The following is a 12,371-nucleotide window of genomic DNA, read 5'->3' as shown; positions in this document are numbered from 1 at the left end:
TTAGGAATCCACCTGCCCATGAATCCCATGTGGTTAGAGAGAGAAGTATGAATCTCCTCCTGCACAAAACGTTTTTTAAAACTCTGCCACAGCATTACTAGGTGAACTTTAAAGTTTTGGAAATGTTGCTTGAAGGATGCTGGAAGAAATGGCATGGATATTTGGGCCACAGTAACTTTAACAACAGCTATGTTGTCATTTTGCTATGTCACCCCACAAAGTTGCACAGTTCATTCACTTTCTTGGTGAAGACCCCTGAAACAAACGCCTCCTGACAGAAATAGTGTTTGGAGAAGTCTGCTCTGAACTCCCTCTGTGGGTAGGGTCTTCTGTTGAAACCTGCTTTGTCTTCCTTCTGTGTGCCACTACCTTTCTCTGATGTGTGTGTTCTTCATTTCCAAATTGTGCTGCAGCCCAACAAGAACTTGCAACTGTCACCCCGCTTATTGAAAGCGCATTTTTTTTTTTCTGACAGCCTCCAGCATCCGTGACACTTTATCAAAGTCCAACTCTATTATTTCATGAATCCAAACACCTTTCCAATATTCCCCTTCAACTCTCAACACAATACTTCTACTCGTTCTGCTGCAAGAAAATAAAGTCAAAAGCATTTCACCAAACGTTTCTGACCATTTCAGTTGGCACTAGTTGGTGGTTTGTAAGGTGGTATCAGTAAGCTATCATATGATATGTGATATCATATCATAGCATGTGATATGTTCAGTTAGGAGCAGTTAACAGAGGGTGCTAACAGGACTTAAAACCATCAACAGTTTCTGGCAGTGGATGAGATCATTGTTCCTGACTGTCTGTCCCTCTTTTGCAGCTACATTCATGCCCAGGTGTCCTTAGAATGGATGTGCACGTTGTCCACCAATACTTTGAGGCATTTAGAGAGCTGGCCACCACAGGGTTGGGGTGCATTATTTCCTCTTCCAAACCTATTTTGATTTAGCCCATCCCTCTTTCCTGGCCTTCCCTTTTTTTTAGTGATGCACTGGCCCTGGTAAGCAGGGCTTGTAATTTGTTACTTTCACTGCTGACACGGGTAATTTGGTGATGGTTTAATTAAAAAGAGGTTAAAAAAAAGGAAAGTTGGAGAGAAAAGACTTGAAGTGGTTACAAATGTCCATAATACAGATTTGGTATTATATCATAGTGGTAGGAAAATCCTTTATATTACCAGCACACTTGCCATCACATAGACCAAGAAAACCAAGCTCATTATTATTGTATTTTCCTGATGATTTTATTTGCTGAATTTGTTAATGAGCCAGTTACAAATCATAATTATATAAAATGAAAGCATGTGCATTGTCACATTTTTAAACATTAAGCAACATATATCTAATTAAGAAACATTGCATAATATACAAGGCAACTGAAAGCATATGAGAGAGGAAAAATAAAGATCTCAAATAAAACAATCAGAAATCCCAGTGGCTATTATCTAGCAATAACCTAACTGCAGGAGGATAAGATTCCAATTAGAGTCTGATGGTCTTCTAAATTAATGATGTCTGCAGTGGGGATTCTAATCAGGATAGTGCTGGTTTAAATGTTATCATTATTGCTTGCACTTTTCAACAAAATCTTATTAGTTTTCACTCTGTACTTCAGAATTGTTCTTTGGTCCACAGCATCAAAACAGCATATTTCTCCCTTCAGGTCTTGAATTGCATAACTTGAAACTGCTATTTTAATTTGATTGCCAGTTATGATTATGTCTTCTTGTTAAATAAAATTCAATAATGGAGGAGAAACAGTTAAAGATATGATATTTGATGCAGCACTGGTGAAGTAAAACCATTATGGCTAATAATGTTCATTACTCTCCTAAAGAGAAGTTGTCACTTGATGTTAATAAAAATCTTGCCTTATGATTCATATGTCGTGCTTAATATGATCTTCTTTTGGAAATGTCTTCTTTAATCAAACCACTCAATTGAACATGAATAAATTAGTACATTATCATAATGTTGTGTCTGCTACTTTTATATCGATTCCCAAATAAATGATTCAAAAGGAAGCATGATTGACTTTTTGTCTTGTGTTACAATGTTATTGTATTTTAAGATAAACGAGTGGCTACAGCTTTACAATGTAAAATATGGTTAAATGTAATAATTCAATGGCCCTATTCTTTCCCTGAGCATTTTTGCTCTTTTTGTCAAGCACAAAACTCTATACGTATCAGGCAACTACTCTCCCCAACTCACTTGATGCAGATAAGAATGAACTACTTATCTTGTATGGGCCATATTGTCTGGAAAAATTCAACCTGTCCACACAGACCTTAAAAACTACCTAATTCTCAGCCACTGTTTAGGAAGAACTAAAATTTCATTACTTTTGATGCTGTTATTATTTAACTGTCTCCTCTATATTGGGGACACAGGCCGCCTACTTGCGGAACTTTTCAGAGAATACCTCTGGGACACCCGACCAACCAACCCAACCACCACGTGGCTCAACACTTCAACTCCCTCTCCCACTCCACCAAGGACATGCAGGTCCTTGGACTCCTCCATCGTCAGACCATAGCAACACGACGGCTGGAGGAAGAGCGCCTCATCTTCCGCCTAGGAACCCTCCAACCACAAGGGATGAACTCAGACTTCTCCAGTTTCCTCATTTCCCCTCCCCCCACCTTGTCTCAGTCCCAACCCTCGAACTCAGCACCACCTTCCTAACCTGCAATCTTCTTCCTGACCTCTCCGTCCCCACCCCCAGTCCAGCCTATTACCCTCACCTTAACCTTCTTCCACCTATCGCATTTCCAACGCCCCTCCCCCAAGTCCCTCCTCCATACCTTTTATCTTAGCCTGTTTGGCACACTTTCCTCATTCCTGAAGAAGGGCCCATGCCCGAAATGTTGATTCTCCTGCTCCTTGGATGTTGCCTGACCTGCTGAGATTTTCCAGCAACACATTTTCAGCTCTGATCTCCAGCATCTGCAGTCCTCACTTTCTCCTATTATTTAATTGTGGTAAGCTTGGGAATAGGAAGAGTCTCAGGTTGCAGCACTTCCCACCCATTTTGTAGAAATGGAAAGCACTGCTGCTCTTCCCTGCTCCATAAATGTAACTATACATTTTTGGGGCTTTTTCCTCTTCGCCATGAAATTTCATTAAGTCCATACAGTGCCCAACGAACCTTGTACATTACATCAGGGTCCCAGAACAATTACAGGACACTGATTTATATAACTTTTAAACAAAGATGCATCTTCTTGATTCGTGGGCAATGAACTGCAGACCCAGGTTAAACTTGCACTGTGGTAGAAAGTGGTTAGTAAATCTACCCACACAATTTAAACTTCTCCACTGCAACTTTCAGCAAGATCAGAGGTAGTAAATAATACCCCAATTCATTAGCTGTGAGATCAGTTTTGTGTTGACTCTACAGGTTTGCCACCTCTTGATGTTTCCCACTATTGGCTAGTGTGGGTAAACATTCCGTTTAATAGCCGCTCAGCTAAACTGTTAACACTGACCAACATTCTGCAGGCAAGAGCATTAAATGAATGTTCTATAAATTGAACTATTTAACCAAGCTCCTTTGTATGCATTATATATGCATTTAAAATCTTTATTGACTTTTCTTTATTGGTGTAAAACTGAAAATAAGAATGACACCTGATTTGGACTTACTATTCTAGAATGAATATGGGATGCCAAAATGGTTAAAAACGAAAATGATTTTAGTCCCATAATTGTTTTCTTTCCATATTTCAAACATTCTTCCCTGCTGTGAAGAGCAATGGCTCTGCAAAGTTAATGGAAATTGTTCGGAAACTGGAAACATTGTAATTAAAAACTACCATAAATGCTAGTATTGTAGGAAAGCATTACAGTGCTTAACTATCCCAATCTAACAAATGAGTTAATCTTGCAAGATCAATTATTCTTGATATACTGAGCAATCATGCCTCTTCCTGTGGTCGACAGTCATGAATCACAAATAGAATGCCTCGCGGCTAGTAAGAAATTTTGTTTCGTGTAAGAAAGAAAGATTGTCATTAATTCAGCTCTTTTCACAACCAATGGGTGTTCCAATGTGTTTTGAAGCCAATGAATACTTTGAATTCCAATTCTTGGTGTAATGTAGGAAGCAGAATGGACAATTTATACAAAGTAAGCTCCTACAAACAGCAGTGTGGTAATGGACAGATACTCTTGTTTTGTCATGTTGATTGAGGAATTAGTATTGGCTATTAAACCAGGCTTAACTCTCTTATATCCATCTGATGGGGTAGATAAAAACATTGGCTTTGCCTCTCATTCAAGAAATGCACATCCAAAAGTACAGCAAACTCTCAGTCCTCCACAGGAGTGTCAGCCTTGAGTTCTGTGCTGAAGATTGGGAGTGAACACAAAATCTCAGAGTTAACAATGTAACAATCCTGGCTGACACTGCAAGATGGATTATTGATAGTAAAGGGCACTTGGGCAGTATTATAACACAACAAAATAAACTGCACAATTGGAATATTTCCCCATTTTTGCTTACAGTTAAAAATAAAGACCATTTCAATATTTGTTCAATGCATTTTTTTTTGTAACTGCTAAACATCATACAGAGCATAAATGTGGATTTACAAGTCAGACTGATAGCTGTGAAAACAAGTCCCACAGTTGTTATGGTATTGAGCAAGTCTTCTATTAATTTGGTCGGCACTTGCTGCACAGTAGTACAGAACAATTTTGAGTAATGGTTCAGTGTATTTTCCTTCAAGATTCTTTGTGAGATGGGGTATAAGATATGTAACATTAAATATAAATATATAAAATCAGCTACAAAATCAGATTCAAAATATGCAAATCTCAATGCTGAAAGTCAATACTACACAAAAATAAGCATGAAAGCATCTTACTCCAACAAAAGCAATGAGTATTTGCCTTTCATTCTTGATCAGGTGGAACCGAGAACAAATGGATATCCCCATATAACATTGTTTTTTCCTGTGAATGCCTTCTTTCAAGATATCTATTATAAATTTCTGCGTCCATGTTTATAACAGAAATGAATAATGTAAACCACTTTTGTTGCAAACCCTCCCCCCAACAATAGTGCTTACATAGGCAGTTTCCATTAAAAATCAATGAATTCTGAGTGGAAATGACAGAGTGCGCAACTTGAAAATAAACAGCAAATTTAATTTGTTTGCCTTGATCCAGCTATTCCTGACTCCCCTACTAAACTGAAATGTAGCATCTACATTTTTTGTACTACTATTTTATACTACTATTCCATATTGATTTTATGAGAATTCAGCAGAAACCCAGAAACAGGATTCTATCACACAACAAAGATTATAACAGTACAGTTCCTGAACTTGAGTCACAGTTGTAACACTTGACTGAGGTAGCGTGCTGGAAATCCAGCCCTGCTACTCACACATTGTCATAAAAAGTAAAGATTTTATAAAAGTACTCAAAGTTTCCAACTTTACCACTTTCAGTACTGAACAAGAATTGCAATTTGCTTGAAATAAATGGTTTCTCATTACAGAAAACCAATTGTTAACATGTAACTCTGCCCATTAGAATGCTAAACCCATTATAGAACTTATTCTACCTAGACATACGGGTAGACCCAAATGATAATAGGTGTTATGTGTGGAGGGCAAGACTGGGAAGGTCCCTCTCCATAGTATTCACTGAGATGATCCTTTCAGTTTGTCTGGACCTGCTACTCCTTGATCTTCTGTTTCCAGATACTTGAATTTGCTTGTAGGAAGAATTGGACAAAAAGTTCACTTATTTTATCCAATAAGTTTCTAACTTATTGGTTAAAAGCCACAGCTTACAGCAATCGATGAGAGGCAATAAGCTAGAATTTGCACGTCTGAAGATTTTTTTTAACTGTGGAGAATAGGTTAGCTCTGTCTTGCAACAGAAGAAAGGCAATAAACTGGCTTTCTTCAGGCTTGATAATTTTCTTACTGTGGTCAATAGATTAGCTCCATCCTTTCAGGACGTCTGCCAGCTACTGACCAAACACTCACACCCACAAACTGTCCAGCTACTGGGAGACAATTACATAGTTGTTGGCAGGCAGAAGGCCTTTTCCATAACAACTGGTCACTATTCCACAGACCAATCAGCTACTTGTTGCCAGCTGAATCTCCCTTCAAATGCAACTGACTCCAGCACCTCTGAAAGTAACCTTCCTAATGATGTGAACAAACAGTAGTGTAACCAACACTTACAAAGAGCTTATAAAATGTAATCCTTTCCACAATCCTTGATTTTTAGAACTGTCCCTTTCTCATTTATTCCACAATCAAAAATACAGCAAAATAAAAATTATACATTCTTTACAGTGTAGGCAATTGTACAGCAGATCACTGGCATTAAGCTTTTAAAGTCAAATGTTTTTCACGACAATGGAGGATAAACATAGTTAGATACTGAGCATTAATTTACAGGTACACCTTCTCTTCACATGCCAAAGTAGAAACTTCCTGCAGGATTATGGAAACTCTGACAAGAGGTGTACACAGACAACCTGTTGCATGTTATATGTCCACTTAACATCACTTTAAGAAATAGTTGGGTTCAAAAGTAATTTAGCATAAATTCATGTTTTCATGAGGTTAAAAAAATGAAATAAGATAAAACAATTTGGCTCTTTCAACAATGTTTACAAACTCTGCATTGTCAACCTTGAAATGGATGCTATCTAATGAAATGTTATAGAGAAATATCTTATGTACCACCTCATCCCTCCACCCTCCACCCCGCCCCCCCACCCAACCCCACCCCCAAATATTTGAAGGTAAGTGGACATGGAAACTAAAATGTCTGTCCAGGCCAATGGTTTACTGCCCAATATCCAAGCTCCACTGTTAACATGGTGGGACTGTAAGATGTCAGGCAGTTTGCTTAAAGTGATTGAGGCCTAAACGTTTTCTGCCTCTGCTGCAATAATGGAAAAGCTGGAGCAAAGGAAGTCAGCCTGCTACTTCCACATGGGTTGGAGGGTTGGAACTAGAGGGAGAGGTTGAATAGGCTGGGGCTATTTTCCCTGGAGTGTTGGAGGCTGAGGGGTGACCTGATGTAGATTTATAAAATCATGAAGGACATGGATGTGGTGAATATACAAGGTCTTTTCCCCAGGTATGGAAGTCGAAAACTGATTTAAGATGGGAAGGAAAGATTTAAAAAGGACCCATGGGGCAACATTTTCACATAGAGGGTGGTGCTTGTATGGAATAAGTTGTGAGAGGAGGTGGTAGTGGTGGGTACAATTACAACATAATGACTGCTCACATAGCTCTGGCTCTCACAGCACTCATGTCTACACACTCAAACACCTGGCAAATCAATCACACACACACACACACAGATTTAAACAGACATGTTGACAAGAGATGGTTTTCTGTTGAGAGAGATGATACTCAGCCCTCTCATTCTCCCTTCTTGGTAATTATCTCTGAATTTGACGTTTTCCTGACACTTTACAGGTGCTATATTCCTTGGATTTCACACAGGCAGTCACTGAATTTATAACCACAGTTATGTTTGTTAGTGCTGTAGCCCTCATATTGTTTTAAAAAATGTAATTACAAGTACTAGAAAATCTATAAAACTTTGGGATTCTAACATATCACCACTGCAATAGACAGCAACCGCCTGCATCCTCCCTCCATGGAGGTCAGTATTGGGAAAGCCACATCATCATGGCACATCTCAGATTAAATTATAATACAGTTCAGCACTTCGATCCTGTTCACCAATAATTTATCTTGCAAGGCTGCTGCCAGGCCACTTTGTGCACAGGGACAGTTACCCATCTCATTCTTTAGTAAAGCGTGCATCTCACGCCTTTTCACATGCTTTCTTAATATTCACTCACTTTACACTTTCTTGGATGCTCATAACTTCTGTCTTCCCTTTCGTTTTGCACAGGTAGAAAGCCACACAGCTTGTCAAGTTAACCAGCACTGAACAGTCAAAGAGACAGACATGTTGTTGTAGTACAGCACCATGCTATGCATCAATGTCGCATCTACAACATATGCAACCAGCTTACACAGCAAACGTGCTGCACATACTTCAGTCAAATGGCAATGTCTGAAAGTCTAAAGGGAGTAGTCCTTAGTCCAGTCACAGGGGACTATGGCGAGTCAGGGAGTGATGCCACAGTCTGTCAAGGGCATCATTTGATTTTAGTCTAACACTTTGATCGTAGTTGGTCAGTCCCTCCGGGAAGCAATGTACTTACAGTTCAATGATTGTGCAACAGTAAGTCCTGCAGGTCAAATGCATCCAGTCTGGGGATTATTGGTAATCAGCTGGGGAGCTGCACAGAAATCAGTCAAAGCGTTGTTCTGTCATCAATCAGGAAAGGCTGAGAGGTGTTCCGAGTGAATGGACAGGATGGGAAGGATTGTTAAATTTGGAAGAGGGCATGAATAGAACTCATTGAGGAAAGATGCTGCATTCAACATGAGAGTGATAGATCAGAGTCAAATGGGTGCTATGGTAGAGGTAGAGTGTGAGGTAGCAGAGAAAAGATGGTAGATTTAACTTTGCAGAGCAGAACATCATTAACTTTCTTGCAACGCTGCTACATGTTCCTCTGGACTGTGGACACTGCACTGAATTGGGTGGCTACTCCAGATAAGGCTGGCAGTGTCTGGTGGCATGGTCTCCTCTGGCAATCCTGGGGAATATGTCAGCCTTTATCTCCACCACATCAGCCACCAGGACCTCCTGGTCCCTGTCAGTAAAGTGAGATGCCCACTTGCCTCTCTTGGACATTTTTTGGTATTGTACAACACAACACTGGAGTCCCTGACTTGCAGTGTTTGACAAGGTATAGAGTTTAAACACCAGGGCCTGAATGCCACATGGTCCCAATATTGCGTGCAAGATTAAATGAGACCGGTGCCGTGGAGGTTAGATATACAATTAAAGAGGTGAACAATGGAGAACTGCATTTGAAAAGGAGCCATGCTTAAAGTAAAGGTAACTAGAACCACTCCATTAAATATCCTGAAACTAATGCTCAGCTAAAATGTGGGAAAATCACCTTCAGATTCAACCTTTCTTTTCACCCCTTCAAACAAAATTTTCAATGCTTTATCTGAAACCATTGAAGCTCAGGCTTTCACATGTTCAGCCAATACTCAACGTAGTGGAACCTATACTGACACCTGAAAGATCTTTCTCCATTTCCTGCAGCCACAATGAATCTCCTTTGAGTAGCACTAGTAACTCAAAGTATGGAGCCTGCAGATCATCAACATCACAGGGAATTCTGACTGCATGCTAGGATCATTTAAAAGACCAAATAGCACCAGCTTTAATCTAATTTCTGTCTTACAATGAGGATGTGTAGGTTAATCATATGCTATGATTCCTCTGTTTTCAGTGGTGAACCAATTACTGTCTCTTAAAACTTAACCACAAAATAATGTTTATTTTATGCGGTATAATGTTCTGTTCCATTACAAATAACATATCATCTTTCTTATTATGAATTGCTGGGAATTAGTTTTAATTTCCATTACTTGGAGAAATGTGGGTGTTACTATACCAGCAGCCTCATTGACATCTTGCTCATTTTCTTTACATCTAATTCATCATTTGTTTTGTCTGGTGAAAAGAAATATAATTCCCTTAGTCTTCCTGAGTCATGACAATAAGACCAAGTTAGAAAACTAACACCACTGGAAGAAAGCAAGGGGCAACTGTGCGTTGGGTTGGTGGGTGGTATTTCCATGTTTAGCAGTATTGTTTGAAACTTTCTTTAATATCAAGTTTGTTTTTTTTAATAACTAATGCCTTGATTTTGTCTGTGTCTTTGGTCTGAATTTTCATTCTGGAATTCCAATTTTGCATTGAGTTGAATTCAACGTCAGAGCCTAGATTCAATTAGAAAGCCAATTTTGGGAGCCCCATCTAATTAAGAAGAGTAGTTAAATTCTTAAGCCAGGAGGACTAATGGGAGACACTGAGGATTTAGGGGGTGAGCAACCTTCTTTACCAGATGTTGTTTACATGGCCACTGCAGGTGGTAAACTCTGAGGGCACCTTAGGATGGAGTCACCACCTAAAAATGTATAAATGGTGCAAAACATAGTGTGATTATAGTTGCCAAAGCCACTTGATAACTTATGGCTATTGTCCTTGCAGCCTAACATACCCATGCTGGATTTCTTTGCATGTTATAACTCTGGCCTTCTGAGCCTCCATTGTTCGGGGGTAGATGGCATTGTCTGCTCTCCAAAACAATCTAATCAGACTCTTGTGACTTGAATCGACACATTAATTGGGCTAGTTTGCTGGCCACTGCTCCTTCCCCTTACCATTTCCCTAACACCACTTCCCTGGGCCCAGAAGCCTGTTACATGAAAATAGGTTGGAAGTGGGCACATGCCAACAGCCCAGAAGGCCAGGTGACTCACCTGCCTCCAATTCCATCTTGGCAAAGGGTGAAATTTCATCCCTCTGTATCTGTACTCCATCCTTAGTGTTCATGTGTTTAATCACAAGACCATGTAAATTATTCGAGTTGCCATCAACAAAATTCAAGTGATAATGTGAGCTTTCAAAAATCCGATTAATTAGCTTTTTATGGCAAAAGTTAAACCAAATGAGGCAAGACAATTTCCGAGTGCATCTTCAACAGCTGTTAGTTACCTAAACGTTTACATACCTAACTATCAACAACTGGGCAGAAACTTCAACCCCAGCTCCTTCCGAGAGAAAATTACTTCGCAGATCTAAATCTCTGCAACTCCTTAGTTATTAAGAGCCTCGATAAGCTGTGCAGATAAACGTTGCAGGCAATTTCCCAATAATTATTTTAATTATATCACTGAAAACCATAGGGGTGTAATTGTCACAGAGGGATAGGTAAGAAATGAGTATTGTGTTGACAGTTTCCCATACAGTGAGCTCTTAATCTGAACTGAAGCTGTGCTATTACTCACTAGGATCCAACAGTGAAAAGGAAGACCGAGATCTGAACTATTCTCCCTCATACAATGGATGAATTCTGAGCAATGTTGGTGTTTGTCAGTCTGACTCAATATATGTTCAAAATTGGGGAAAGCATTCAAAAAAAAGGAGAGAAACATAACATTTCACAAAAATAAATCTGCAAGTTTCCCATTGGGTTTTTAAATTTATTTGCATCGCTGGCTGGCTTGCCCATCACTCATTGTCCTTGATGAGGCTTTGTTACGATTGGTAGGCTAATTTCTAAAATTTAGTAAATTACATCCTAAAAATCATTTTTCATACCCTTAAAAAGAATGCATCCATATTAAGTCAACTGTTTGTAGCATGACTTAGAAAGCCTACTGTTCCCAAATGATAATTAAAGAAGTCTTATATGAAAACTTTGTTTCACATTTAACATTATCTATAATTCTCTCATTTCAACAATGCCTGTTTTTAATCAAAAAAAAATTGTTTTTAAATTTACTACTAACAGGAACGTTCTTACTTACCTTTCGTGAGTGAACTTCTTTGACATATAATGGAAGGAGGAACTCGGATTTGCCTTCCAGCCGTACCCCTTTATTTGTGATTTTCAGGTTACCCATTCCATCCTGCAATTAGTTAAATGACACATTTAATCAAAATTTGAACGATGAAATAAAATTATCTTTTCATGCCAACAACATCTATCAAGAGAATGGTTCATAACAGTCCTTGATGAAAAGTTACAATATGCTGTTGCCCCATGTGACTAAGTAACCCATAAATGTACCTTGACAGCCTAGGTTGTGACCATTATAAACATGTTGTTACTACATAGTCTAGTTGGTTAAAACATTTTCTGTCGGTTACAAGATCAATAGCTGTGAGCCACTATATTACCAGGAATTACATTATGTCCTGCTTGTTAAGTGAACAGTCAATTTAAAGCTAAAGGGTTAGGACAGTAATGCACAGCCACTGCTTTCCTTACAATAACAAAACCTTTGAGGCAATTTGACAAAGTAGCAGCAAAGTATCAAGCTCTTCAAATGTTTTTGTGCTGACTATAACTGAATAGCATTTCTATCACTACTTTTGATGTGAATAATATCACTATACTTCTCACTCCATTTTTGCCCCAAATTCAAATAACAGCACCATATGTTGCAACAATGGATTCTGGTCTAGAAATGAAATGCTTAATTCAGTTTAATTCAGAAAAATGCAAACCTCTGGTCCAACTGAATCATTTTCAATTGCTCAAACATGCAGCCTGATTAAGCAAATGTTATCAAAAGAAATAAAGCCTTGCAAACTAAACGATGCCCTGCAGCACACATACAAGCATTGTCATGATCATGTAGTGGCAATGTCACTAGACAAGTATCCAGAACACTGGGCTAATGCTCTGAGGACATGGATCAAATC

The 12,371-nt window shown here is 38.9% G+C and overlaps 1 protein-coding gene across 2 annotated transcripts in view; it reads right to left on the bottom strand.

Moving 5' to 3' along the window:
• The window catches only part of LOC122549979 (zeta-sarcoglycan), a 972,906-nt gene that overhangs the window by 177,725 nt on the left and 782,810 nt on the right, over window positions 1–12,371 (bottom strand). For both annotated transcript variants that reach the window (XM_043690307.1, XM_043690318.1), the window contains exon 3: window positions 11,471–11,572. In XM_043690307.1, coding sequence (XP_043546242.1) covers window positions 11,471–11,572 — 102 coding nt within the window. The remainder of the gene's footprint in view (window positions 1–11,470; window positions 11,573–12,371) is intronic.

This window comes from Chiloscyllium plagiosum, chromosome 1 (assembly GCF_004010195.1).
Source record: "Chiloscyllium plagiosum isolate BGI_BamShark_2017 chromosome 1, ASM401019v2, whole genome shotgun sequence".
In the NCBI taxonomy this organism is placed as follows: domain Eukaryota; kingdom Metazoa; phylum Chordata; class Chondrichthyes; order Orectolobiformes; family Hemiscylliidae; genus Chiloscyllium; species Chiloscyllium plagiosum.
Note: the sequence above shows the minus strand (reverse complement) of the source record. Positions and strands in the feature narration are given on the sequence as shown.